The sequence below is a fragment of the Podarcis vaucheri genome, assembly GCF_965113315.1.
Source record: "Podarcis vaucheri genome assembly, chromosome: 8".
In the NCBI taxonomy this organism is placed as follows: domain Eukaryota; kingdom Metazoa; phylum Chordata; class Lepidosauria; order Squamata; family Lacertidae; genus Podarcis; species Podarcis vaucheri.
Window position 1 is genome coordinate 5,830,207 of NC_138766.1, and position 26,986 is coordinate 5,857,192.

The window sequence follows — 26,986 nt, forward strand, 5'->3', positions numbered from 1 at the left end:
CTGCCCGGTCTGTCCTTGGATCATTAGCTCTCCTCAACAGCTGATTAGCATCTGGGATGGTAAACAGGTTTGTTGTGTTAAGGCTGATCAGGAACAAAACTGGTTCAAGGCAACTGTTTTATCTAGAGAGGTGAAAAAAGATGTAGAAAAAACAGGTGTGTTTTTTTTTTTAAAGCAGCAACTGAGGGGTGCAGAATGGTTTGGGGGGGCTGCTGAAGATGCCCTCCTTACAGGGGTCTAGTGGCACATTTTCTAAGTGCAGGGGCACATTTTGACAGCCCTCATAGCTGGAATCCAAAATATGAAGGCAGATATGTTGATCCGCTATGTAGCTATATAATAAATACCCCCCCCCCCCAAAAAAAAACCACCAGCTTTACATAGCATAATTGCCTTTTGATCAGGGTCATCTGGTGGCAATAGAATAGTGAGTAGCAGAGGTGATCTAGTGGCCAGCCTTTGGGGATTTTGGGTGGGGAGATTGAGGGGGGGGGGTCCCCATCCCTGATCAGACATGTGTTGTCCCTGCAGTCCTGCACATACTGTTGAGGGAGGGGGCGCCACTGAACTTAGTGGTTCTTGCTTCTGACCACATCACTTCAACTTGTAAATATATCAGCCAGCTGAAATGCAGCCTTTATCTTTCAAAACCAGAAGTGCAAACAATCGGTCAAAGGTTTTATCTGCTAGCATGAGGCAGCAACCCTGCCATCAGAAAAAAGCAGCTTCTACTTAAACATTTTCCTCCTGTGCTCATTTGCCACACAGAGAAATACTAAAAACTGCTTGCCTGCTTCTGCCTTAATAGCCTCTTGATCTTGAGGTTTGCATTGCATGCAGCACAAACAGTCACGCCCAGCCCTGGATCGCTTATCAAAGTCCAGTTCCAAATCCATGCAGCTCAGCTCAGTGTTTGCTCAAAAGCGATACTCACATAGTCCAGGCACACAGTGCTGCGTTAAGAAAGGACGCAGAGCCCTTGCAAGAGCAGGGAAGAAGCAGCTTTCCAGGAGGCTGCCTGGCCCCTGTGCATGATGCCATTCATCTTAGGGGAGTAGATCTGGCCGGCTAGATGGTGCCCTGGGGAGTTGCAGTCTGACAGGCATGAACTAGGACGCGCTGCACTCTCTTCTCTTCTCTATGACTTGACAGGCGAGAGGGGGAGGGAGGGTCCTGGGCTGAGAATGACAGTCAACTGAAGGCTGGATTAAGTTATAATGCTTCCCATTTTGTAACTCAAGTTTTCTGAGCAGGCAGGAATATCCTAACTTTGCTGTAATGAAAAAATGCTGGTTCATATAACAAAAGAGATGGCTTATAGAACCTTGGAACATAGCCCACCAGTGCTGCAGAATTTTGTTGCTTAGAGACAAGACACCGATTTCTGCTTGTTTTCTGGTAGGGATGCTGTCATGTACAATTAGTTGAAAGCATTTTGTGTGTTTGTGGGCTGGTCATGTGGGGGTGGAGGCCTGGAATGTAAATAGTGCTTATTTGCTTACCTGCATTCCTGTGCATAAATATATTTAAAGCAATTCCCATTGATCAAAAAGCTGAGTTTAGTCCTAAGCAAACATGCGAAGGATCATGCCCAAGTGTTCAGAAATGTTCACAAGCAAGGGCTGTTAGCCACCAGGCAAAATAGTGTTTCTCCATGAGATGAAATGTAAATGCTTGTGCTGACAGTTTAGTTATTCATAATTTGCAAACTGAACATATTGCAGAGCTTGGAGACTTTAAAATAGTATGCAGTCATCTTCACAGCTGTGTGGACAATCCTGGTAAGATTCAGGGTAGCATCTTCTAGATCAGGCATAGGCAAACTCTGCCCTCCTGATGTTTTGGGACAACAATTCCCATCATCCTTGACCACTGGTCCTGTTAGCTAGGGATGATGGGAGTTGTAGTCCCAAAACATCTCGAGGGCCTTTGCCTTTGCCTGTTCTGGATCCTTGCTGATCTCTGCATTCACTAGAAAAACATAAGAAGTATTTGACTTATTTATATTAGGGGGGGCATATCTTCCCATGTCCATGATGTGTATATGTATATTTGTATAAAGATGTATACTTGTTGATTTAATTATGTGTAGCTTTGGGTTGCTGCTTTGAAATTGAACTGGAATATTTCCTGAAAGAGTACTAGCATTTAGATCTAATGGCTCCTGGAGTCGGGCATAGTTTGGGCTGTGTAAGTTTTGTGCTTTATCATAATACTCAAAATCATGTGCTTGACAAAACTTAATTCTGTGACTTCTGTGTATCAGCAAAACAGCAGTATTTACTTTCTGCAGAGTCATGGAAGGGTTGCAGAATTCTGTAGAAAGCATTCATGCACTACATCTGATCACTGGACACATGAGTCCTTGTCAGTCATGGTCTGAATATTTTCTGAACCCTGTTTGTACAACCTTAGTGGGTAGGGATTTGCTCTAATTTAAAAAGAAAAGCAGAGACCCTCGGCATGCCTTCTTCTGTGTGCATAACCCTGGGCATCAATCATGCATTGATGTTGTGTGTGTCTCTCTAGACATTTTCATGCCTAAGCCACAGCTCTGCTTGGGGCGATGTACTGTGTAAAGCCTATGACTGACTAGACTGACTTAGAGACCCTTATGGTAGGAGATCAGTTTGTGAGGGACATCACGATTAAGTATTTTGTATACAAAGGTTGCTGTTGAAATGGCTGGTGGTAACGCATGTTCCTTGTCAAAGTAAAATCTGTCTCTGTCCTTAGGAAACACTTGGCATTCTACATGAACTACGAAAACCCTCCGCCATATCCTGGCCCGGGCCCAACTGCCCCATACCCACCTTACACCCATCAACCAGGTGGACCACCTGTGCCCGGTCCCTACCCTGGCTATGGACCAGAGCCCGCAGGGCCATATCCAGTAGGACAGCCAGGCTACCAAGGCTACCCAGCCTATGGATGGCAGAATGCTCCTCCACCTCCGGGACCAGTCTATGCAGATGGACCTAAGAATACAGGTAATATTATCTGCTGTACGCAGGGAGCTGCGCTGCTTCATGGTTTTTCATGAAGGTTTCCCCCTTCTGTTACAGATCTGAAACAATGCGTATGTATGTTCCAGTCCTAGGGGGCTTGGTAACAACGTGAACTTGGGAGGAGGGTACTTATTAATGTTCCATGTGCTCTGCTCCATCTTGTTTGTTCTTTTGAAAGAGGAAGAGATTTCTGTTATGGTTCTCCATATTGGAGGCCACTGGCATCCCTTTGCCTGTAGTTGCATCTCTGGCTTTCTTGGTAAAATGTGTGACTTTCTGACCGTAGGAATTTGCTATCCTGTCCTAGACTGGCAGGTACTGTCTTGAGATACTGTAGTATCTTCCTGTTTTCTTCAGGCCCTGTGGCAATAGGTCACTGCAGAGAATGCCGAAGAGCAAAGGCATTGGCGTTTGCACAGTAGCAGCCTACTCCACGTTCGATGGGTGTTTTTGAGGATGGGCTGGGATTCTTTGCTTTAAAACAAACCCAGATTCAGTGGCTATTAAATTATAGAAGATAAGGCTGTTAAATATATGAAGGTTAGGAAACTTTTAAAATTAGTTCATGTGACTTGCAAATGCTACACAAGTCTTTCCTGAAACAATGGAGGCTGCGTAATACTGGGACTTCCAGGGTTGTGTCATCCCTCAGCTGAGGGTGTTTTGCATATAGAGGGAAATAGTCACTCTCCTGTGTGAAATCCCAGGTAGCCATTACTGTCACTTCATGTGTCAGGCTTGAAGAAAAGGCTCTTCCCTTCTCTGGGGGGGGGGGGTTCCTTGGGGCTCCTTCCTAGGCCTGTTCTCCACATTGTCTCTTCTCTGATGAGCTGAGGACGCCCAGTGCTACCTCTCTAACCCAGACACTCCTGCTGTTCCTCTCTCATCATGCATTACCTTGACTTCTGCAACCTTCTCCGCTGGCTTCCTGTGTCCCCACCTAGATATTTTCACACCTATCTCAAACTCTGCTGGCAAAGCTGTTGACTTTTTCTGGACTCTGTCTCCATGGAACCCTTTCATTCATATCCAGCATAAACTTCTTGTCCTCTGAACATGGCCCTGCCTTTTCCCACTCTTTTCTGTCTTCTGAATGTGTCCTGCTCTTCCAGACATCTCTCAGAGTTATTTCCCTGAGCAAAAGTGTGATTCTTTCTTCCATCTTTAAAAAGCTCTTTTAACTCGCCTTCTCAAGAACACAGCACACCTTTAAAGCACATCCTTTCCCTCAAGGAATTCTGGGCACTGTCGTTGGTTAGGGATTGCTTGGAATTGTAACTGCAGGGGCAAACTACAGTGTCCAGAATTCTTTGAGGGAAATGATGAGCTTTAAAGGTATAGTGTGTGCACAGGCTTTTTATCACTTAATCATCAGAGAATGTGTAATTGCATTTGCTTGCATGTGCAAACTGCCCTTATTTATCCCTTCTCCTCCCTCTGTCTTTCCTGCTGTCAAAAGGCAGGTTGTCAACACCTGGGAGAGCAACATGCTTGTTTGTATCACATCCTTTCCCCCACTCCTATTTTTCTGTCACTGTTGTGTATGTTGATGGCATTGCATCAATCTTCCCTACAAATTTTGTGGGGGGGTGGTGGCTGCTGGCACGACAAAGTGCGTGAACTTGGGCAGTGCATCAAAAAATGCCCAGGCACTGTGTGGAATGCAAAAATGTGCATTTTCTTTTCATTGGGTGGCTGCCTGCTCTGCTTGTCATCTTCCAGCCCCACTTTCTTCCCCCATACTGCACATTCTGTCTGTAGGTCTGGACTCTTGAGTTCTCCCTTCTCTGCAGCTGAATGTTTACCTGAGACACTCCTGTCCTTAAGGTTCCACTGTAAAAATCTGCCAGGCTCTCTTTACTTCCCTTCCATTCTATAAAGAGCAACGTGCTCTTCAAAGTTCCCAGAATGAAAGCCACCTTATTCCTGCAGCTGCACCACCACCACCCCGGGTAACTAGGCAAGGAGAAAGGTTCAGGAGAAGAGTGTAGAGAACCCAGAGGAGGCTACTGTCTAAATACCAGTTGCAGCATCAGGTCTTGGCCTGCATGTGTGAAAAAAGCAGAGTCAGCCAGCGCACAGAGCCATAGACTGTGCGCACACTGAAGTGTTAATGTGTATATGGCTTGCACAGTTCCAGTGTTTCCAGTGGGGGGTGTGTGTGTGTGTGTTGCATGTTCATCCACACATGAGGGCTATCAATCGAAAACTGTCTCAGTGTTTCCCATCCACACTAGTGGGCAATTATTGATGGGATGTATTAATATTGTGTATTGCTGTTCCCTCACCTCAATTACTACCTCCACACCCTCCCTGTGTTCCAGATGCCTGAGGTCCATCTGCCAGCTTTGGCCCAATGGCAGTATCTGCAGTTGTCCAATGTCTTTATAAATAACTTGGATGTAGAAATTGGGGATATGCTCATCAGATTTGCAGATGACACTAAACTGGGAGAGGTAGCCATAATCGCCAAATATTCAAGATGACCGTAACTGATTGGCGAACTGGGCCCAAACTAACAGAATGAATTTCAGTAGGGACAAATATAAGATTCTACACTTAGGCAGGAAGGACCAACTGCACAAATATAAGATGGGGGACACCTGGCTTACTAGTAGTACACATGAAAAGAATCTAGGGGTTTTGGTGGAACACAAGCTTAACATGAGTGAACAATGTGATGCAGCAGCAAAAAAAGGCTAATGCTATTCTAGGCAGCATCAAATATAGTATCCAGATCAAGGGAAGTAATAATACCACTCTATTCCGTCTTCCATTCACAAGTGGTGCTGCCAGTGTATTTATTGGCCACCCATAGCCCAGTAGGAAGAGTTCAGTTGGGGCAGAGCCAGTGAGAAGCCCATTTGAGCTCCTGGGACCCTTGACCAGGGCCCAGGCTGGATGACCGCTTGCACAGGACCTGACAGAATGGACTCCTTTTCCTTTCTATATCTATGTGGCAAGTGAAGGGTTCCAGTATTTCAGGAATTATTAATTACAAAATTATACGTGTAATGCTAGCTATTACAGCAACACATTCCGAAGCCTCTCTGTTCCACATGTCCTTAAAGCTCATTTTCATTTTATTGCAGTCTCAGGTTATAAACTGACTGCAAGGAAACGAGAGGTTCAATAATTCATAGGAAGATAATCTTCCTGCAGTGACAAAGAAGGGGTGGAGTTCGGGCGAAGTTTGCAAATATATTGGCACAACAGTTTCTCGTAGTAGAAAGTCATATAAGATATTAGAGCAACTTTTTAAATTTAGAAAACCGTTCAGGATTGGGGCTAGTTAAAGGTGTTGTGCTTAAGGATGAATAGTCATGCTTAAAATGCTTTTGTATTGCTTAACAGGTTTGGTATCTTTTGGATCGCCCTATTTTATTCTGTGTTTTAATCAATGAGAATAGATTGATGTGGCAGAAATATGATCAGGTAGAAGAGAATAGGTGTCCCATTTACACTTTTGATTGTCTGCTGGCAGTGTCATGGTTTTGCTTGGTAGTAATCCTAATTTCATTAACTTTACTCTATGATTGTCATGTCTTTGTCATTTTAGCAGCCTTGGAATAGAAAAGCAGCACAGAAGTAATTTGAAATGTACAGACCTTGTGATTCACGAGGTATCAGAGGCCTTTATTTGACACCCCATGAGTCACAAAAGGGATGCACGTTAATTCATGAAAGGTTTTGGAAATTTGCAAAGTAAATTTAAATCAGTTGAAAACATCCCCTCCCCCCGAAATCCTATATATCTCTTACTTTTTGAATTTATGCAGCAACTAATTAGGGAAGTAATGAACTCTCCTACGTTAATGTTTTTTTTTGGGGGGGGGAGTTATGTAAAATAGCTGAAATTCTAGTTATTAAATGTATATTGAGGTAAGAGAAAAATGGACAACAAATATAGTATAAAATTCTATTGAACACTGAGTTTATTTACTATGATGTAAGTTATTTTAAAGTGCTTCTGTATTAAAATAATTTTAAATATGCATACAAGCAGTCAGTGAAGATATTTAATACAGTGGTGCCTCGCAAGACGAAAAGAATCCGTTCTGTGATTCTCTTCGTCTAGCGGTTTTTTCGTCTTGCGAAGCAAGCCCATTGACGGATTAGTGGATTAGCTCTATTAGCACTATTAGCGGCTTTTAGCGGCTTATCAGCTTATTGGATCAGCTGATAAGCTGCTTAGCGGCTTAGAAAAAGGGGGGGAAAGGAAAAACACCAGCAGGAACTCGCAAGACATTGTCGTCTTGCGAAGCAAGCCCATAGGAAATTCGTTTTGCGAAGCACCCCCAAAACGGAAAACTCTTTCGTCTAGCGAGTTTTTCGTCTTGCGAGGCATTCGTCTTGCGGGGCACCACTGTAGAGGGAATGTTGCCTTGGCATTGTATAATCCAGTGGCTGCCAAATTGGTTCTCACTGGTCCCAGGGCACCCAGGATTTCCTTCTCTAATGCCCTGAGCAAAGATCCTGGACTCTGAACTCCCAGTCCTCCTAAGGAGAAATGGATGAAGCAAAATGGACAGGTACCAGGCCTTCTAAGTGATTGCTGTGAAGTGAGTCAGCCTAAGTGAGTTAGCCAGTGAATGATTGATAAGCAAGTTGTTTGAACACCAGGCCAAAGGGAATCCCTGGGTTCTGTTTCGCCCTCTCCTTTAGCGTAATTTTCCTGCTTCTGCCTTACTTCTCTGTAGCTTGCCTTTCCTTTTTTCCTGTTAACCAGGATGCTTCTTTCCTGTGGTGGGTTCATTTGAAAACAGGTACTCTCTAGATATTTTCTGTAAATACTACTGCACAATAAGTCTTGGTGAATTTTAAATAATTCCCCCAAGCTCCAAAAAGGCAAATATGAAAATTTTGCAGAGAAACTTAAGGACTCATTGAGAATTTACATGGCATACCTATCAACTCAGAATTAAGTCTTTTTGTATTTAATGGGCATTTAAAGGGTACAGGATGACAGCCTAGGGTTTGATTTAGGATTGGTGCTGTGGGAAAACAGAGTTCCTGGACGTGGAAGACATAAATTCAACAGGTCAATTATTTCATTGTATGGGAATACAATTATGGGGAAAGCTTGTAATTACAATGATCCTTGCATTCCAGATGGGAACAGGCCACATCACGTTTTTTATCCAGCCTTGGAAGAGTTAGTTTAATTAGGCACGTAGGCTGTGTTTTTTTTAAAAACAACAACAACATGTGCATCTCCTCTTAGAAAGGAAAAGGTTCTGGCTGTCTGCACTCCGTGCTGGCTTCATGCAGGTTGCATTTTAAGTGACATTTGTGTGGTCAAACGGGCACAGAAAAATTAAGACACCTGGGATTGCAGTCTCTCCTCCCCTGCCCCTTCAACCTCCTGTATTTTTCATTTTCATGAAACAGAAACTTAATCTGTATAACATTTTAACTGGCTCCAACCAGATTATGCAATAAAGGAATTATGCAATCCTGGATTGATCTCAAGCTTAAAGGAAAACAATTGCTGGCAATTCCGGACTCCTAGTTCTCTACTCTGCCTTTTCCAACAAGAAACGGAGACCAATCAGTGTGAGAAACTGGGAGAGAAAAGCTCTTTGCCACGTGGCTCCTGGTTACAGGGGCAAAAACAGAATGGCCAGTTGCCTCTCTTCCCACCCCCCCACCCCATGCAGTTGCACTTTCTATTTATTTTTTCAAAATACGTGAACTAATGCACAATTCACATCAGTGGCACCTTGATAATATCACATTTTTAATAGTGATTCGTAATTGGACACCACAAACATAAATGTGGCACAGCCCTGCAGTTGTCACCAAAGCTAGACATCATTTGAATAATAAATATTAACAGATACCAGAATGTGTGTGTATAAACATATGTGTAATGTAAAGTACTGTGCTAGATTTACACTCTCCTTGAAAGAACAAGTTCAGAGCTGCTCATTTCCTGGATCTGTTTCTGTGCTGGAGGCACAGGTTGGTTTTTGCCACTTTAGGCCAAGACAATCTAGCACTGGACAACTTACAGATGGAGGGGTAGTTTACTATTGTTGACTTTTTTCTTGTAGAATCTTGCACAAAATAACTTGTAAGGTTGCTCTGTCAACATTCACACTGTGTTTGTAATTTTACTATCTCGCTAAGCCAAATAAGATGCTTTTATAATTGAGAAGTACCTCCACTCTTGTCGTATATTTGGTTTTTCCTTATAATAACGTGCATGCCATTTTGTCTTAACGAGTCAGTCAGCTGAAATAACCAGTCATTACAAAACTAGAAATAACCAAGTTGACATGGGTGATCCCCAGCACATTTCATGCGATAAAATGTTTGATCTGTTAGGCTGCTAGAGGAAACAGAAAGCTTATACAGTATAGGCAGCAGTCATTTTAGGCGCGTCAGATATGTGCACGAGCAGGCACAAGGGCATTGCGCCAAACTGGGAAGTGACCCCAAAATGTCATAAAAGGGGTGGGAGGGGACGGAGTGCTTGCAAGCTTTTCAATGGTGTTTCAGGTATACATGATTTCACTTAAATGTGTGGTGCCTTGGAACATATCCCCTGTGTAAATTGGAACATATTTATCTTTATTAACCAGTAAATAACAGGTTTTCTTGCTATAGTTCAAAAAGGACACTGTCTAAAAAATCTTTCAAAAACCTGTTCCTAGGGGAATTATACATTCCAGGGGGAATATAAACTCTAGCTACAAATGCATACATTCATTGTATTTCCCCTCCAAATAGATTTGCCTCATTCAGCCACATTTTCTCTTAAACTATGGTTAAATATTGAACATGCCTCTCCGCTGCTCTCTGCGTGCCCTTTTGGTTTCTCACCCTCCTGGTGCAGCTGAAGGAAGCTGTAGTAGGTCTTGCCATCCATCCATAGACCTGAGTCAGCCGGAAGTAAAACGAGAACAAACCTTTGCAAGTGGCAGAAGCCGCATGACCTGGGCAAGGCATGGTCCCGATTAAGCCATGGTTGAAGACAAGCCAAGTTGTGCTGTGTGAACCAGACCACTGTGGGCATAGCATGGGAGCTCAAAGCTGTGGGTGCTTTCCTTTTTGCACCTACAGATAATTCAGAAACGTAATCTGGAAGACCATGATCAGATTCAGTAGAAAAAAGAAATGGTGGAAATGATATAGTTTGAAGATAACATCTAGTTAACAGAAGATTCCCCCCCCCTTTTAATACCCATTTGTAGCTATAGGGGTAACAACCCTAAGAACATCTGAAATCAGGACATACATGTAAGGAAGGGTTTCACCCCAACTTTATAAATTAGCCCCAAAAATCATTTGGGGGGGCAACTCTGTGTGCCATATGCTCCAAATCCCTTGCTCTTCCTTTCTGAAGGTAAAGGGACCCCTGACCATTAGGTCCAGTCGTGGCCGACTCTGGGGTTGCAACGCTCATCTCGCTTTACTGGCCAAGGGAGCCAGTGTACAGCTTCTGGGTCATGTGGCCAGCATGACTAAGCCGCTTCTGGCGAACCAGAGCAGCGCATGGAAACGTTTTACCTTCCCGCCGGAGCGGTACCTATTTATCTACTTGCACTTGACGTGCTTTCGAACTGCTAGGTTGGCAGGAGCAGGGACCAAGCAACGGGAGCTCACCCCGTCGTGGGGATTTGAACTGCCGACCTTCTGATTGGCAAGCCCTAGGCGCTGTGCTTTAATGGCGCTGTGGTCCATGCTCTTCCTTTCTACCTTTATATTTAAAGTGAACTTGAGCAGCCCCCACTTCCCGTTAGAGGACTGTCCTCTGTAAAATAGGGCACACGGCCCCACTTGGCTGCAATTTCAACCAGTACAGAAGCAAGGCAGTTTGCACCCTGGGCAGTACTGGAGAAAACACAGCTTCACATCTCCCACATGGTGGGTTCAAGAGTGACCCAAGAATGGAATAGTGCATTCATAAAGAAAATCCATGGAGTGAGTGTGTGCCTGTTAAACAGGTGTTTGTTGATAGAGGAGACATTAATCTGCCCCCCCCCCCGCTTATGTTATTATTTTCTGGTAGCTAAGGGGGATCTTTGACTCCCCATTGAGCACTGTTGTAAATAAAAATATGCCCTTTTCCCTTATGGGGTATCCAAGAGCCCATATAGAGTCCTTACATAGGTTCCCTATTGGTAGGAGAAAATAACAGAGGCCAACCAGAGAATATTGAGAAGCAAAGCAGCTAGTAAGCTTGATCTTTATTAATCTGTTGCAACAGGGTGCTCCCCTCACACGCAGGAGAGGAAGAGGACCCCCAAAATTGCTGTGCAAGGGCTTATAAAGACTTTTGAAATTCCCATCCTCTAGATCAAGACCACCCCCAGAAACATTATGCATACATCACAGAAGGGGTGTAACCTAAGACCACCCCTCAGATACATCCCACCTACATCACAGAAATTTAAATGTTGTTTTTCTCTTGTCCTTGTTTATCTCCTGTCTGGCAGGTTGCTTGATTGGATTTCCTGGGGAGCCTGGCCATTCTTTTGTAGTGGTAAAATATTTCCTGGGCCAGGTCACAGGCTCACACCTTATTCATATCTTTGAAACAAGATTTGTGAGGAAAGAGACAATGGGGAGGCTTTTCCAGTTTAACCTTGCAGAGAAAGGATTTGGTCAGTTTAGGAATCAAAATGGTTCCAGGTTGGACTTCCTGTGTTGATCTATGTATGTGCAGTTATGAACATTACCATATATCTAAGACCATAAAATTCCTATCACAGCACATTGCCTTGCCTTGCCTTGCTTGGAAGGAGGAGCTTGGTGAGTAAAAAGGCTTAGTAATCTGAGTGTTCCTTCCCAAGAGCTTTCCCCTGTAGGTAAACACAGCAGATGTTCGGTGCCAGTCCTATAATTAGGCTGGCCCATAAAGTTGGGAAATAACTTATTTTTTATTTTATTCGGACAAATGGCTATTTCCTGTTTTAGGCAAGTCGCTGGTTTTGTTCCAAGAGCTTCTTTTCTTGCTACTTGCATTGGATAAACTGATTCAGCTTCCCAGGTGCATCTAACTTTTCACAGTACAAGGGAACATTTCTAAAACTCAATTTTCTTAGGTTAATCATTAGCTAATCATCCAGTATGGGCAGAAACCAAATGTGTGTACCCAAGATAAAGGTCTCTGCAGTAAGACAAAGGTAATGCAGTTTTTTAAATAAAAAAACACACCCGTGAATATTGTTTACATTGTGTGGACTGGTACCTGGTATATGTCTCAACACCCAGAGATGATTAAGCATAGCGCTCTTTTCTCTGCAGCTGATTAGATAATGAACTTGCAAGGTGGTGGGAGTGGCAGTGGTTCGGATTCAGAAGTGTTTTTTCTGCCTTTAGGACTCCAGGTAGGAAGTTTTAAACTATATCCGCTGCCATAAGTGGCTCAGCGAGTTTCTAGGAAGAATCTGCTTTCTCGGTTTTAGAAAAGTAACTGATTCTAGAGTGGTAGTTCTGAGCTTTGGGCATGGCTACAAAGGGCTGCATGGCTTACAAATTTCAGTTTTCAGGATTCTCACAGGTGGGGCGAGATCCTTCTGATAGGCAGAGGTGAGTGCCTTCCACTTTCATGGAGGTTAGTGTTCTTGCCTTGGGCCTCGTCCAAAACGTGAACAAATACGTTACTTTTATAATTAAAAATATTCATGAGTATTTCTTGACTGCCTCATCCTGAATTCTCTAGATAATATACAATCTCAATAAAACAAAGTTTAAAACATAACCATAATGTTATCAAAATCCATATTAAATCCAAAGTAGCACAGAAGAAATATTCTGAATCTCAGAAGCCAGAACAGCAAGAGGGATCGCTGCGCAGTGAAAGCAGCAATCCCTCTTGCTTTCTGGCTTCTGTGATAGCTGTGCAGCCTGCATTCGCTCCATAAGACGCACACACATTTCCCCTTACTTTTTAGGAGGGAAAAAGTGAGTCTTATAGAGCAAAAAATACGGTATTTTGGGAGTGGGGGCTTAAGGGGCTTTCACCACGTTCCCTAGGAAAGTCATCCGTACAGAGAAAGGCACATAGCAGTGTTATAGGTGGGCAATATGCTGGTGAGATATAAAAAGGTAAGCTGTAATAATCCTATTCCGTAGCCTGAAACCCTGGCCCTGTGATGGAGTAGGGAGTCTGGCTGCAAAGGTTAGGGGCATACTGTAAGGGAGGGAAAGCCTATACAGTCCAAGAAAATTCTGGAGGAGTTACACTTTTCAGAATTGGAATTCTCAAAACAGCTAGCATGTTTTCAAAGCTAAGCAGAGTCTGCTATGGTTTCAAATTGGATGGGGGACTATGTGTTGAGATTCTTGCATTGCAAGGAGTTGAACTAGATGACCCTTGTGAAACCTTCCAACTCTGCAATTAAATGATTCCATTAAAACCCTTGTTGATTGACACAGAACAATGAAAATACCTCCTTGCTGAGTCCTCTTTCTGGCTAGTGGCCCATCTGCCTGCATGGGACCGGGAGGGATCCAGAGCCCAGGTACCCTGACATGACCCAGATTTGATTTCTTGAGAGGCCTTGGCTGAGTTGCCACCTTGCTTCCTTCTCTTAACAGCCAGTCAAAAGGCATAAAGTGAAGTTCTATTGCTTTCAGCTACCCTGTGACTTTGTCAGCCTCCCAAAATGATCTTTGCCTCGGTTACCTCTGCCTGCCAACCTACCCCTTCTCTTTCCAGGGTCTGTTTCCCTGTAGCCCAGATTAAGCAGTCTTGAGGGCCTTTTCGGTAGTGGCGCCCGCCCTGTGGAACGCCCTCCCATCAGATGTCAAAATGATAAACAACTACCTGACATTCAGAAGACATCTTAAGGCAGCCCTGTTCAGGGAAGTTTTTAATGTATGATATTTTAGTGTTTTTTGGTTTCTATAGAAGCCGCCCAGAGTGGCTGGGGAAACCCAGCCAGATGGGCGGGGTACAAATAAATTATTATTATTGTTGTTGTTGTTATTATTATTATTATTATTATTATTATTATTATTATTATTACTATTACTATTATTATTAAAGATTACAACTGCCTGGCCCAATAGGTGGGGTGTTGTGTTGAAAGATCTTTAGCCTATTCCATAGTTTAAAAGGGGGTGGAGAGCAGGTAGAGGCTTGACCCTGGGCAAGAACCTTTGCAGATGGACCAGAGGGACAATGCGGATGGTGGCAGTTGGAGAATATGGTTGGAACGATCTATGCAATATATATTTTTGACCTATGCAAAGCAGCAGCTCTCCTTCTCCAAATGTCCTCAAGTTGTTTTGGAGCATGCAAGCGGAGCTCTTGTTACAGTGGCTGTTGGCACAGGATCACGTTTCGCTTGCCTCCAGCTTCAGGGGCTGAGCCACACACACGGCCTTTTTATTTCAGGGGTGCAGCAAGTGTAAAGTTTTTGACAGGGCTTTGGAGCAGAATTAGCTGCAGGCCTTGCAAGTTTTATCAGCAACTTTTGGCCAGTCTTGCTCTTGTGCATTTTAACAACTTATTAGTTCACTTGTTGGCTTCTGCTACTATTTTAATATATTGGTGTGGTGAGATGGTTTGGAACAGGTGTGTCATGGTCACACATTTTAACTCTGGATGTTTATATTAGTGCAATTGGTGCAATTGTTTTAGAGCCCATGTTAGTAATGAGTATTTGTGTTTCTATTTGCAATCGTTTTTATGCTTGTAAACAGCTTAGAATCCACTTTGGCAATTAAACAGTATATAAACTGATAACAATTGGGAAGGGCGGAGAAGAAGGCACCTGAATAAGTGATTTAGGTGGGGGGAGAGGTCAAAATGGGGCAAGGGCAGGTGTTGAGCTACCAGGTGAAGGAAAGGGCAGATCAGACACTTGATGCCTGTTCTGTCTTCTGGACTTGCCCTCAGCCACAGTATCCCTGAGTTCTACCAGCTTCTAAGGTCAGCTGGTGGTGCGATTAAATGCCAGGTCATTCCATAATGAGATCTTGCTCGCACATACTTTAATCCAAGACCACCCCATCCCACCAGGTGTAACCAGCTTGCGTTACTGAGACCTGGGCACGTCGGCTGGGACATGTGGGTCGCTCTTTCTGGCTCAGCAAAAGCAAAGGGCCAAGGGGTGCTGGTGGTCATCCAGAGGGAGCCCATCTTTGCTCTCCAGCATCCCTTGTCTACTTTGGCACCTGCCTACCTTGTGATGGATACTTATGGCGGATCGTGGGTTCCGATGGTGAACTTTCCTCCCCTGCTACTGAGCGGGTTTCCTCCCTTACCTGACTGGGATAGTCCCAGAATTTATGTTGAGGATTTTAGTAGTAAAGGCTCTGGGAGGCCTCAGCATTCCTGTCTCAACCGGAGGGTATCAATACTTCATAGTTGTCATGGCAACTGTAGGTGCTCAACATTGTCTTGAAACCATTGGAGTGAGGAGGTCCAAAGATTTGAGCTATGAGAGTCAGGATGCCAGTGACACCCAGGTTTATCTCTAGTGAGTGGGGGGTCGGCAAGGTAAGAATAAGGAGAAGGAATGCATAGAAGGGAGAAACGGCTCGGGGGGGCAGCCTCTCAAAATGATTTTTTGTGGGTCTTCCATTTTTGTTTCATATTTAAGATGCAATTTCTTAAATGTTCACTCAGATTAAGAAAATCTGTTCCCTCTCAGGAACCTCTAACCGATGGTGACTGCATGTTTCTCCAGCCCCACCTCATCTTGTGGGGCAAATAGCGAGTTTGGGAGTGCTGACGTGCACCCTGAGGAATTTTGAAGTACCTCGGGTTACAGACGCTTCAGGTTACAGACTCCACTAACTCAGAAATATTACCTCGGGTTAAGAACTTTGCTTCAGGATGAGAACAGAAATTGCGTGGGGGCAGCGGGAGGCCCCATTATCTAAAGTGGTGCTTCAGGTTAAGAACAGTTTCAGGTTAAGAACGGACCTCCGGAACGAATTAAGTACTTAACCCGAGGTACCACTGTAAACAAAAAAGTCTGGAAATCTTGAGTTCCCACCGCCTTCTGTCACTCGGCCCACATGCTTTGGTTGCCATCATGGCCAGTGGCTGCAGATGAACGGGAGTTTTGCACAGCAGCCTTGAGGGGGCCCAAGGCTCTCCCCCTCCCCCAGTAACCCCTGGGCTCCTGGAATCCTTTCAGATTTTCTGCCTGCTTTACAAGAGTGAAACATTTGTTTGCATCTGGTTCCACGTCACTTAAAGGGGCAGCTTGCATAGTCTCTGAGCCCAGAGTGACACCCTTTTGACAGAGCACTTGGGGCGAGAGAGAAGAGAGCAGGAGCTCCCCTTTGTCCCCAGTGTGTGATCTTGCAAAACGCTCCCATTGGAAACAGAGCCGGCTATCAGCTTGTGTTCTGCAATGAAGTTTTACTGCCTGTTGTATCTAGGAATCCTTCAGCCTCCCGGCCTCAGATCAAAGATCTCTCTAAGCTGTTATTGTCTTTGTGCAATGTTTGAATCTCCTGACTGCCTTCCCACCCCCTGCTGACTTTACAAAGATCAAAATGCTGTAGACCCACCCAACATACTTTTTTCCAATCCGGAATGCTCCCTTACTTACTTCTAAATGGAGTTGCATCTAATTGTGGAACTAGTTAGTCACACTTTGAGGCTATTTTTATCTTCTTTCTCCCCTAAGAGCCAAGAGGCGGCCAGAGTGTCCAGGATGCCTGTTCTTCCTCTGGTCAGAGAGGCACTTAAATGAGCTCCAGCCCAAGTGCTGCCCTAGAATTGCAATTTTTATTTCCCACCCTCTTTTCTTTGCCCAAGTGCAAGCGCTGAGAAGCCCAGGACTGTGCGTCTTCCCCGCATTCGTGCTTCTCCCCACATTCATAGCTGCCCCCAGTCTCCTCATTCAGCTTGTGTGTTGTCACACACACACCATAGTGAGCAGTTGTGCCATATGGGGTGGGGATTTTACCATAGGAAGTTGGAAAGGGATGGCCCCCTTCATTTTTAGGGAGAAAACAGCTGTTCCGTAAATGTATTTCCATATCTCAAAGCTTCCTTCTGCTGGCAGTTTTTCCAAATTCAGTTGTTCCAAATTGGAGATTATTTTATTTAATAAATATTAATGTCCCACAATGTCCAGGGCAGCTTCCAAAATTGTTTGAAGTGTGCAAAACCACTCCGGGGACAATTATGAGGCCCTTTTTGCTGTGTCGAGTGAATGAGGTGGTAACAAGGCTTTCAAGTTTTACCTTTGTTAAGGGATTAGCCTTCAAATTTATTAAGATAAGAGGAAGCCAAGCAGTCACTGAGAATGTTTGCTCAGTTACCTTATCTATGCTAATCAATTGGCGCAAGCCAAGAGCCCAGTTTAAAATCAAGGCTGAGGGGATGGAGTTTGGTTGTCTTTGCAGCCCTTGCAGTTCCTGAGAGACCTTATGAAAGCTTTTCTTCAATTCCAGCTGTGAGGAACTAAATAGCAAAGATGGTCAAAGCAGGAGGGTCCAGCAGGATGGGTCTGTGGGCTGCAGTATTCAAGAAGCAGCATTTTAAAGCCTTAAAAAAAATATGTTTGTGTCCTATGTTGTTAAAAAACACACGAACATTTGTTTGTGTATTAAATTTGTTTAATAATTGACTATATTAAATCTATTAATTGTGCATTTAATCATATATATTTAATTAAATATATTGATTGTGGATATTAAATAATAATAAACATATTGCGAACACTTTTAATTTACGATATGGAAATTCCATCCAGCTGGTTAAATGGTATTTCTTTGCGAGATGATTTGCATTTCTAATGTGGAACTCCTCAGCTAAGATTGTCAAAGCTTGCTGAAAAAGAGGCATTTTACCTAGTTGTGGGTGGTGGGGGCCGCCAAGTCTCCCTTGACTTAGAGTTTGATAGTCTGAGTGTGGCCACAGATAAAGTCCTGTCCCAGAGACTTCCTTGCAGGTCCCAATGAACTGGCAAACTCAGTTGGGGGTAGCAGAGCTGTAGCTACGGGGGGAATAGCCAGTTTTTTTGTCCCGGGTGAAGCTTCCAGTGGGGCACCATGGAGGCTCCCAGCCTGTGTGGGCCTGTGCAAATGCATGGGGGGGGGGTGCCAAACTGGGTTTTGAACCCGGGTGAAATAAAGCCTGGTAGACAAGGAGCTGCACCCATGCAGGCCTCAAACCCCTGTGCCCGCCCCTGTGCCATTGGGCTTCTGGCAGGAGGGAGGGGGGAGAGGCATGTTGCGATGGACTGGGGGAAGCTTTGAATCTCGTCCTCTTGTTCCATGACACTCCCTCAGGTTGGGGGCACAGAGCACACCAGTCTATGTGGAAGATGCGGCCCCATACCTCCTGCCCAGTTGGCACCAGCCTGGCTGCGTGCTGTGCAGCGTAGCTTGAGTTCTCCCTCCCCTGTCCCTTTGCCTTTCCTTGCCCAATGTAGTTCTGAAAGGCCTAGGAGCAGGGGGTGGCAAACTTTTTCATCAGGGGGCCGGTGCACTGTCCCTCAGACCTTGTGGGGGGCCGGATTATATTTTGAAAAATATAAATACCCTGCAAGCCATTCCCGCAGCTGCCTCCGGACCTGGAGGAGGAACGCACTTTGCACGCGCTCAGGAGCATGTCTCGGCACCGCCGTTGTTGTTGACGAGCAACAGCCGCTCCATCGTCCGAGGCCAGGTTGGCAGGCAGGCCACGCACGTGGAGTGCCGGGCAGGTGGTGGGCAACTCACCCTCCAGCACCAAGCCAGACGCAGGGCCACTAGGCATGCCAAGCTCCGGCTGAAGACCCACGATGCCCATGGCGCGGACCAGGCCCGCCCGCCCATCTCTCTGTCCATTGCCGCGCCAGATTTACCTCAGTGTGCGGGCAGCGAGGCTTCAGATTGGCTGCAGGAGCTTCCTGCAGGCAATCCGAAGCCACGCCAGCGCCAGCGCCCTCCCAGAAGCCGTGCCAACATCGTGGAAGTCAGTGTGGCGAGGCGTCCACAGCGTGCGGGGACTGACCGAGCAGGCAGCAGGGTCCGCGGGTTGGATTTACAAGCCAGGGGGGGCACATCCAGCCCCCAGGCTTTAGTTTGCCGACCCCTGGCCTAGGAGGGTAAAAAGTACTTTGCTCTTCCCCTGGCACCCAAAGGATATTAAACATAGCTGCTGGGTGAGCTTTCTGTGATCTAGGAGCTGTCTTTGGAAAGACCCTCTCTGCCCAGGGGACCTGAAGGAGGGTATAAAGGTAAAGGTAAAGGTACCCCCGCCCGAACGGGCCAGTCTTGACAGACTATGGGGTTTGTGCGCCCATCTCACTCTATAGGCCAGGGGCCAGCGCTGTCCGGAGACACTTCCGGGTCACGTGGCCAGCGTGACAAAGCTGCATCTGGCGAGCCAGCGCAGCACACAGAACGCCGTTTACCTTCCCGCTGGTAAGCGGTACCTATTTATCTACTTGCACCTGGGGGTGCTTTCGAACTGTTAGGTTGGCAGGCGCTGGGACCGAGCAGCGGGAGCGCACCCCGCCGCGGGGATTCGAACCGCCGACCTTACGATCGGCAAGCCCTAGGCGCTGAGGCTTTTACCCACAGCGCCACCCGCGTCCCTGAAGGGGGGTATACGCTACATTATAGCGTATACTTCAGGGGTATACCCTGAAGGAGGGTATACGCTACATTAAATCCTTCAGATAACTGGTCCCAAGTTTAAAGACGTTGCACATCTTTAAAGATGTTGTGAAATAGCTTCCATTCACAGATGGGGAGAGAGAAGGGGGCTGAATATTCTTTCGCACACCCAAGGAGGACTATGAGGCATTCCTACAGTAACACTGAGGTGTCAGTGGCCGTGTGGGCAAGAAGCAATGGGGGTGTCGAGAATGGAGCCATTGTCGGGTCGGCTGATGCTGGAGCCTAGCAAAACAGTGTGTTCTCTGTGTGCAGACAAACATAAACGGCATTCGCTAGACTCTCCTCATCCATTCAGGCTAGCAACACAAAGCAAGGTCCAGATAGATTTCAAGACAAACCTGTTTGGTTAGTTTCAGCCTGCCCTGATCGAGATTGCCTTCCTCCAGGCATTTGCCAAATCCAAGAAGGCCCCACAAGGACAAAGGCAGAAATGTTTTTTGGGAAATGATCCTTAGCGCAAAAGGGTGATCAACACAGAGTAAAAAATCTAAGTGCAGGTAGTTTTATGTTAAATTGTTTATTATTTGTATTATTGGAACTGTTTTTAAGAATACCCAGGTGCCTATCAGTTATTCCAGCACCTTTTGCTTTCATTGGTTAGAATTCTGGAATGCAAGAGAAGGGTTACTTTCTGCTATTTAATTGGGTAGAGTTCCACCTTTCTAGGGATGTGGGTGGTGCTGTGGTCTAAATCACAGAGCCTTGGGCTTGCCGATCAGAAGGTTGGTGGTTTGAATCCCCGCGACGGGGTGAGCTCCCATTATTCGGTCCCTGCTCCTGCCCACCTAGCAGTTCAAGAGCACATCAAAGTGCAAGTAAATAAATAGGTATCACTCCGGTGGGAAGGTAAACCGTGTTTCCTTGCGCTGCTCTGGTTCACCAGAAGCGGCTTAGTCATGTTGGCCACATGACCCAGAAGCTGTCTGTGGACAAACAGCCTATAGAGTGAGATGAGTACTCAACCCCAGAGTTGTCCGCGACTGGACCTAATGGTCAGGGGTACCTTTACCCTTCTACATTAGTAAAGGAGTGAGATGCTTAATTTTCTTTAAATGTGCAAGATGAACATTCAAGAACCTTCCAGGCTTCTCTGTGTATATATCTCTCTCCACGTTACCTGCAAACAGCATGGCAAATTCATGTTGGGCAAAACTGAGCCCCACGACCCTCTGAGTATCATTAGCCATGGGAGAACAGTTGTGTAAATAAAGTCTTGAGTTGGCCACAGGCCTCTTCTTGCATTGTGGGTGATGTGTCACAACTGGGTGCAGCTCCTCTGACGTGTGTTTTTCCCTTCTTCCTAGTGTATGTTGTGGAAGAGCAGCGAAGGGATAACTCTGCCGAAAGTACCTGCCTGACAGCGTGTTGGACTGCGCTGTGCTGCTGCTGCCTTTGGGACATGCTGACCTGAGTGCCCTGAGAAGCCCAAGCCTCAGTACCTCTGACTTGGAGTGCTATGCATTCTTCTTCTTCTTCTTCTTCTTCTCCTTCTCCTCCTCCTCCTCCTTCTCTTCCTCCTCCTCCTCCCCCCTCCTCTCCCTCTGATCTTCTCAACTGCTTTTTTAGTACTGTAATGAAAAATCTGCTTTGCACAGGCGACAGAAACACCTGTCTGCCTTAGAGATAGCACCGTGATGTTGGTTATGCACTTTTTAGTTTTAGTGGAGGAAAACCTCCCTTCCCCCCACGTCTTTATAGCATTGTTTCTACAACTTTGTGGTTCTTTAAAGAATGTGCTAAATATTTTTTTTGGCAAAAAGGCTTTTACTACAAATTATGTATTTATAATTTTTACCATTCTTAGAAATGGAATAATATGCAATAATTTAAGCCAATCATTGTTTGTTTTTCTTACTTGCTTTCATTTCTGGTTTAACAAATTGGACTCAATAAAGATTTGGGTCCAGTAATATGAAGAGTATCGGTCAGTTTTTGTTATTGTGTGTGTGTTTAGAGGGCATCCAAAGATAGAAATGCCCAATAGCTGCCTGTTTGTTCCCCAAAAGCTCTTTTGGAAGCTAGCCTCTGCTTAAGCTGCTTCAGATGTATTTAACTGAATAGCAGGGCTACATACTGTGAAGAACTTAGTACCCTTTTCCTACCTTAAGCTTGCTGGAAAAATATTTGAAAAGCTTGTGCTGAATCTACCAAAAGCTCAAGGAAGATTCCCTTCCTTTCTCCCAGTTTAAACTTCCTTGCCAAATACATTCTCAAGTCCAGCGGACCTTAAATGTTTTTGCTGTCAAGCTGCAATCTTGCAGATTCATTTTTCTAAGCCCACAAAAATTACTAGCCTGCAGAAAATGTTCCGAAGCCTGCTGTGGGCTAGAGGAGAGGGTGTCTTTCCCATGGCAGCTGGCTTACCTTCTGTGCCAAGCAAAGCCCAACGTCCTCACCAGCATGCAGTTCCTCGTCACGGCTATCAAGCAAGGACTTAAAGACAAGGTTGAGCTAAAGTGTGCCACCAGAATATATTATGCCTGCATGTAATATGTATTTGAAATAATCAGGGGTGGGGGTTGCTCAGCAATTTGGCATTGAAAGACTGCCTTTGAAATACATGGATACCTGAGAGTGGGCATTTTTCAAAACCTCATTTGGCAGGTAATGGAGCATCTAAATTAATTTAGCCTAGTAAGAAGAAAAAAATGAACTATGAACTAGATTGTGGTGGCTTTGTCATACTGCTCAATATGTTCTCAGATGTTTCCCAGGAATCTTTCAACTGCTACAGATGATGTTAGGAAAAGTGGCTGTAGCGTGGCCTAATCTTTTTACGCAAGGAGCAGGAATTAGAAACAGACTACTCACTATTGTAAATTCTTGGAATCACATCGCAGCCAGTTTTATCTGCTTCATGCTTATACTCATGTTAAGCTGCTTTGTGGATCATAATATTAGCATGGAACAGGTGGAATATAAATATTTAAAGCACCATAAATCTGTCGGACTTTCTGCTGAGAAGAGCAGCTAGAGGACAGTTGGGCAATGAAGTTACAGTAAGGTCCGTGGCTATTGGGCAGACATTACTTTAGTCCTCGCCCAGGTGTGTGTGTGCCTTGCTTACCTGCTCCACCTGTGCCTTGTGTCAAATAGGCCACTGCAAAGGAAACCTTCAATATATTGTTTTCCAAAAGAAAACAAGGCTGCACAGAGTCCCTCAAACTTACCAAAGGAAGAAATAAACACATGGTGCCAACCTACAGCTCCCTCTTGGTTCTAGACAGATGGTTTTTTTTAAAAAAAATACATTTAAATTATATTAAATTAAATTTTAATACAAGCTTGGTTTTCAGAAGCACAAATGTTTTCTTTACCCTTCCAGGAAGCAAACTAAAAATATCTGAGCAGTTTTGCAGTCTCTCAGTCAATATTTCAGAAGGTATAGATGTTGGCTGGACAGCTAGAGAATGAGGAGCTAAGGAGAGTTTTAAGTACTAACTAGCCAACAGAGATGCAACAAAAGTGCTGCTAACAGATAGCTGCCGCCAGAGGGAGCTAGCAATCTCTGAGATGGCAATCCAACACCAGCTGGTATCAGAAGCAAGCAAAAACTCCCATGGCGCCATTGCCAGGGATTCAGCAGGCTCTCCATTCGTTCTCCCGCTCCGCCCCAATCATGAACAGGAGCACAACACTTCAGCTTTTACTAGCCTCTTTTGAAATGAAAATTCATCAGAAGCATTGTGCTGCATTTGATCTCGGAAAGAGGAACAAGGATAGGATTTTTTTAAAAAAAAAAAATTACACAAGTGTTCCCAGAACCTGTTTGGAGAACCAAGAAGGGTTGACAACAGAGGAGGGCAACCAAAATGGTCAAAGGCCTGGAAACGATGCCTTATGAGGAACGGCTAAGGGAGCTGGGCATGTTTAGCCTGGAGAAGAGGAGGTTAAGGGGTGATATGATAGCCATGTTTAAATATATAAAAGGATGTCACATAGAGGAGGGAGAAAGGTTGTTTTCTGCTGCTCCAGAGAAGCGGACACGGAGCAATGGATCCAAACTACAAGGAAGAAGATTCCACCTAAACATTAGGAAGAACTTCCTGACAGTAAGAGCTGTTTGACAGTGGGATTTGCTGCCAAGGAGTGTGGTGGAGTCTCCTACTTTGGAGGTCTTTAAGCAGAGGCTTGACAACCATATGTCAGGAGTGCTCTGATGGTGTTTCCTGCTTGGCAGGGGGTTGGACTCGATGGCCCTTGTGGTCTCTTCCAACTCTATGATTCTATGGTTCATGCCTTCTGTGTGCACTAATACCTCATCACCAAGGCCTGATGCTCAGTAATGCACTTCCAGGTCTGCAGCAACTGAGCAAACGGATGGAGCCAGTCCTGTTCCACCGGTGCCTCCAACAAGCTTCTCTACCCAAAGTGTTGAAGGCTAGGAGCTTTTGTTATCACCTGTTGGCTACAACCCTCAAGGAAGGGCACAGATGGCACTATAGTGGACTCTTTAGAATTCAGTTATTGCAGAAGAATTTAATTACAGATAATTCAGATATTGCAGAAGAATAATTTAAATTATTCTCCTATTCTGCTATGTCAAATATTATACATAAAGGCAATCCTCATTTTGCACGGAGGTTTGGTTCCGGGTCATTCTGTCCGTGGAGTGTGTCATTACGCCCACAACACTCCCATGCCACCCTCTTCTGGGTCCAAAGATGATGTTGAACTAAAACTCTCATAATCCCTAGCTAGCAGAACCAGTGGACAGGGATGATGAGAGTTGTAGTCCAACAATGTTTGGAAGAGACCAGCTGGTACAGGCTAGAGGATTGTCTGAATAGGATTGTCAATGTTTACCTTGCCTAGACTTGGTAATTACAGCCAGAATCTATTAACTGGATTAAAACTGGGTTTATACCAGAAGATGGCAGCATCAGATGTCTCTACACAGCCAATATTTCTGTTTAGTGATCTGTTAGCAGCAGCCTGTAACTGGAGAAATTCTAGTTCCTTCAGAGAAGTAAGCAAAAGGCAGCTTGACTCAAGAACCTGAACCCCAGCAGGGAGACCGAAAGGGATCCAGATTACAGCAGCTCTTCCCAATGCACAACGGTGCGCCAACAGACCCCTCCCCTTTTCCCCTCAGCCCAACCTTTTGTTTAAAATCGATTCTACTCATGGCTTAATACTGCTATTCATACCTTCTGGAGGGCTGTAGAGAAGCATTGGGTGAAGGACAATTATGGGCTCACCTTGAGCTTGGAGTATTTTTCAAGTTCTGACTATAACTTGGTTTCTTCCCAGAACAGACTAGATTTAGCATAATCCAATTTAAACTCTGAATACAGCCTGATATGCAATGGGTGTGGGTGTGTGTGTAAAAAATATGATGGTGCAGTACCCTAGGTAAGATTTTTGCCAGGGCCAGATAAGATTGTAACTGCTATACCTATTACTCAGAGCAGACCCACTGAAATTAATTAGTGTGACTAAGTTGGGCCAGTTAAGATCAACAGGTCTACTTAAAGTGAAACTTGAGCACAATCTTCCCATCTCCCCAGAAGTGAGGGCTCAGTGTCCCTGCCATTTACAGATGGAGAAATACTGTCCTCAACTGGTCTCTTCTGTGTTAATTCAAGCTTGGAGCAGGGGCATTTTCAATGGTGCACTGTCAACATGGATAAAACAGGAGCTGTTTCAGGTTAGGACAGCTAGGAGGCAGTATTTCTCTGGGTCACTGTCTCTCAGCCTAATCTACCCAAGTTGTTGTGAGGATAAAATGGGGGAAGCAGGCTTCATGGTACAGATATCAGCCACAAGGGGGCAGCAGCATGACATCCTCCTCTTACCCTTTAAAGGCTGCAAATGTTACAGAGTCCTGGTATATTTTTGGCAACGGTTTATGGGCGTCTTTCACAGCAACAAGCTGCTTGTTTGCCCACTGAAAGGGCACTCCGACTGCGCCATGCCAACTATGAACCACTCCCACCATCCTAATCTGCCTCGCTGTGGAATCCATCCCCCACTCCAAGCTTTGCCACACCAAAACACGATCCTGTTGAAAGCCAAAATCCAGTCAGTGCACATCCAGTTCCCCCAGTTCTTATGTACTGCTTTTCCTAGTGTTCCTGGTCCCTAGACATTAACTGCCCTGTACACCTTTTTCTACAGGGAGAGGCAAGCGGAAAGGAAGAATCCTAGCACTCTGAACAGGAGTTCTGCTTCCATCTTCCCACAATCCCCCCCCCCCCCGGTGTAACCAGAATTAGGTTAATCCCAGATTGACTGGCATAAGCATGGCATTCAGGAGCACAAACAAAACACCAGTTCCTTTCCGCAAAGACCTCGTGCTTATTGCTGATGGTGCAGAACAGACCAAGGCTGACCAGGCATTATTCTTGAACTACAGCTTGGTTTTCAACAGAAAAATTTGTGGGAAGTTGAAACTAGAATAATGCAGATGCGGGACAACAGAAGAGGCGTCTGAAAAATGTCCATGTTAACAGAGAACCCAGGACAGGTCGGGCAACCACATTATATAACACAGAAAGGATTTACTGGTACACCAAAATACAGGGAGGGTTTGACATGACATAACTCAAGCTCCTTGTGTCTTCAACAGGTAGTTCTTTATTGCAAGGTTTCAAACATGCTTGGCTTCCAACTGTTCAGTCCAAAGGTAAGGGGCAGGCAGTGGTGGGGATGAAACCCTCAGTGTGCTCTTCTAGCCATCAGCATTTCCCGGATGTTATCTTCAGCTTCCTTCACACTCCGCTCCAGGTACGACTTTCTCTGCTGAAAGGCACAAAAGCAACAGCAAAGAGTTGTATTCCATCAAGCTCCACTCAGAGTAGACCTGAACCTTAGCTACTCATGTCCATCAACATCAGTGGGCCAACTATCAAACTGAGGCTAGCATTGATTGAACAGCACCCCTAAAAAGAACCATACTGAAAAGCTTAGAGGAATTTAGATGTCTTTAAAAGAGGGTTAGAGAAAATTGTGGAGGATAAAGGTATTCTCCTTAGACAAGACGGATAATGGCTACTAGACACAAGGGCTATGGCTCTGCCTAGAGATGGGGTTTCACCACTTCCTCTTCCTGACAAAGGAAACGAGGGCTGTACTGCTCTGCCCTCATGCCCCCCCTTGCTCCAGACAGCAGGGTGCAAGCCTAGCTTTAGGCTCCCCCCTCCTCTTTGCAGGTACTCATGGGCACCTAACTAATGGCAGGTGAGGAACACCTTGTTTTTAAGCCAGGAAAGAGGCAAATGCAACCCAAAACTGAGGAATGTTGCTTGCAAAAGTATGTCAGCCATTCCTCTAGGCAGACAAACCTCTGATATCTAGTTTTCAATATGAGTTTTACTCAAGACAGAAGAGCAATATAATTTTCAATCCAATGTTTTATTTAATTGAAGACACAGGCTGAACAC

At 45.0% G+C, this 26,986-nt stretch overlaps 2 protein-coding genes across 4 annotated transcripts in view; one reads left to right on the top strand and one right to left on the bottom strand.

The window, feature by feature from the left end:
• Positions 1-21,511, top strand: part of CYSTM1 (cysteine rich transmembrane module containing 1) — a 33,060-nt gene extending 11,549 nt beyond the window's left edge. For 2 of the 3 annotated variants that reach the window (XM_082234719.1, XM_082234720.1), the window contains exons 2-3: positions 2,737-2,990; positions 20,906-21,511. In XM_082234719.1, the coding sequence (XP_082090845.1) occupies positions 2,756-2,990; positions 20,906-21,012 (342 nt within the window). In that variant the 5' untranslated portion in view covers positions 2,737-2,755 and the 3' untranslated portion in view covers positions 21,013-21,511. Of the gene's footprint in view, positions 1-1,270; positions 1,399-2,736; positions 2,991-20,905 lie in introns of those variants that run through there. The other variant, XM_082234721.1, reaches the window with a different exon arrangement.
• A 4,573-nt stretch (positions 21,512-26,084) lies between these two features.
• Positions 26,085-26,986, bottom strand: part of PFDN1 (prefoldin subunit 1) — a 30,380-nt gene continuing 29,478 nt past the window's right edge. The window contains exon 4 of the mRNA XM_082234704.1: positions 26,085-26,345. Coding sequence (XP_082090830.1) covers positions 26,262-26,345 — 84 coding nt within the window. The 3' untranslated portion in view covers positions 26,085-26,261. The remainder of the gene's footprint in view (positions 26,346-26,986) is intronic.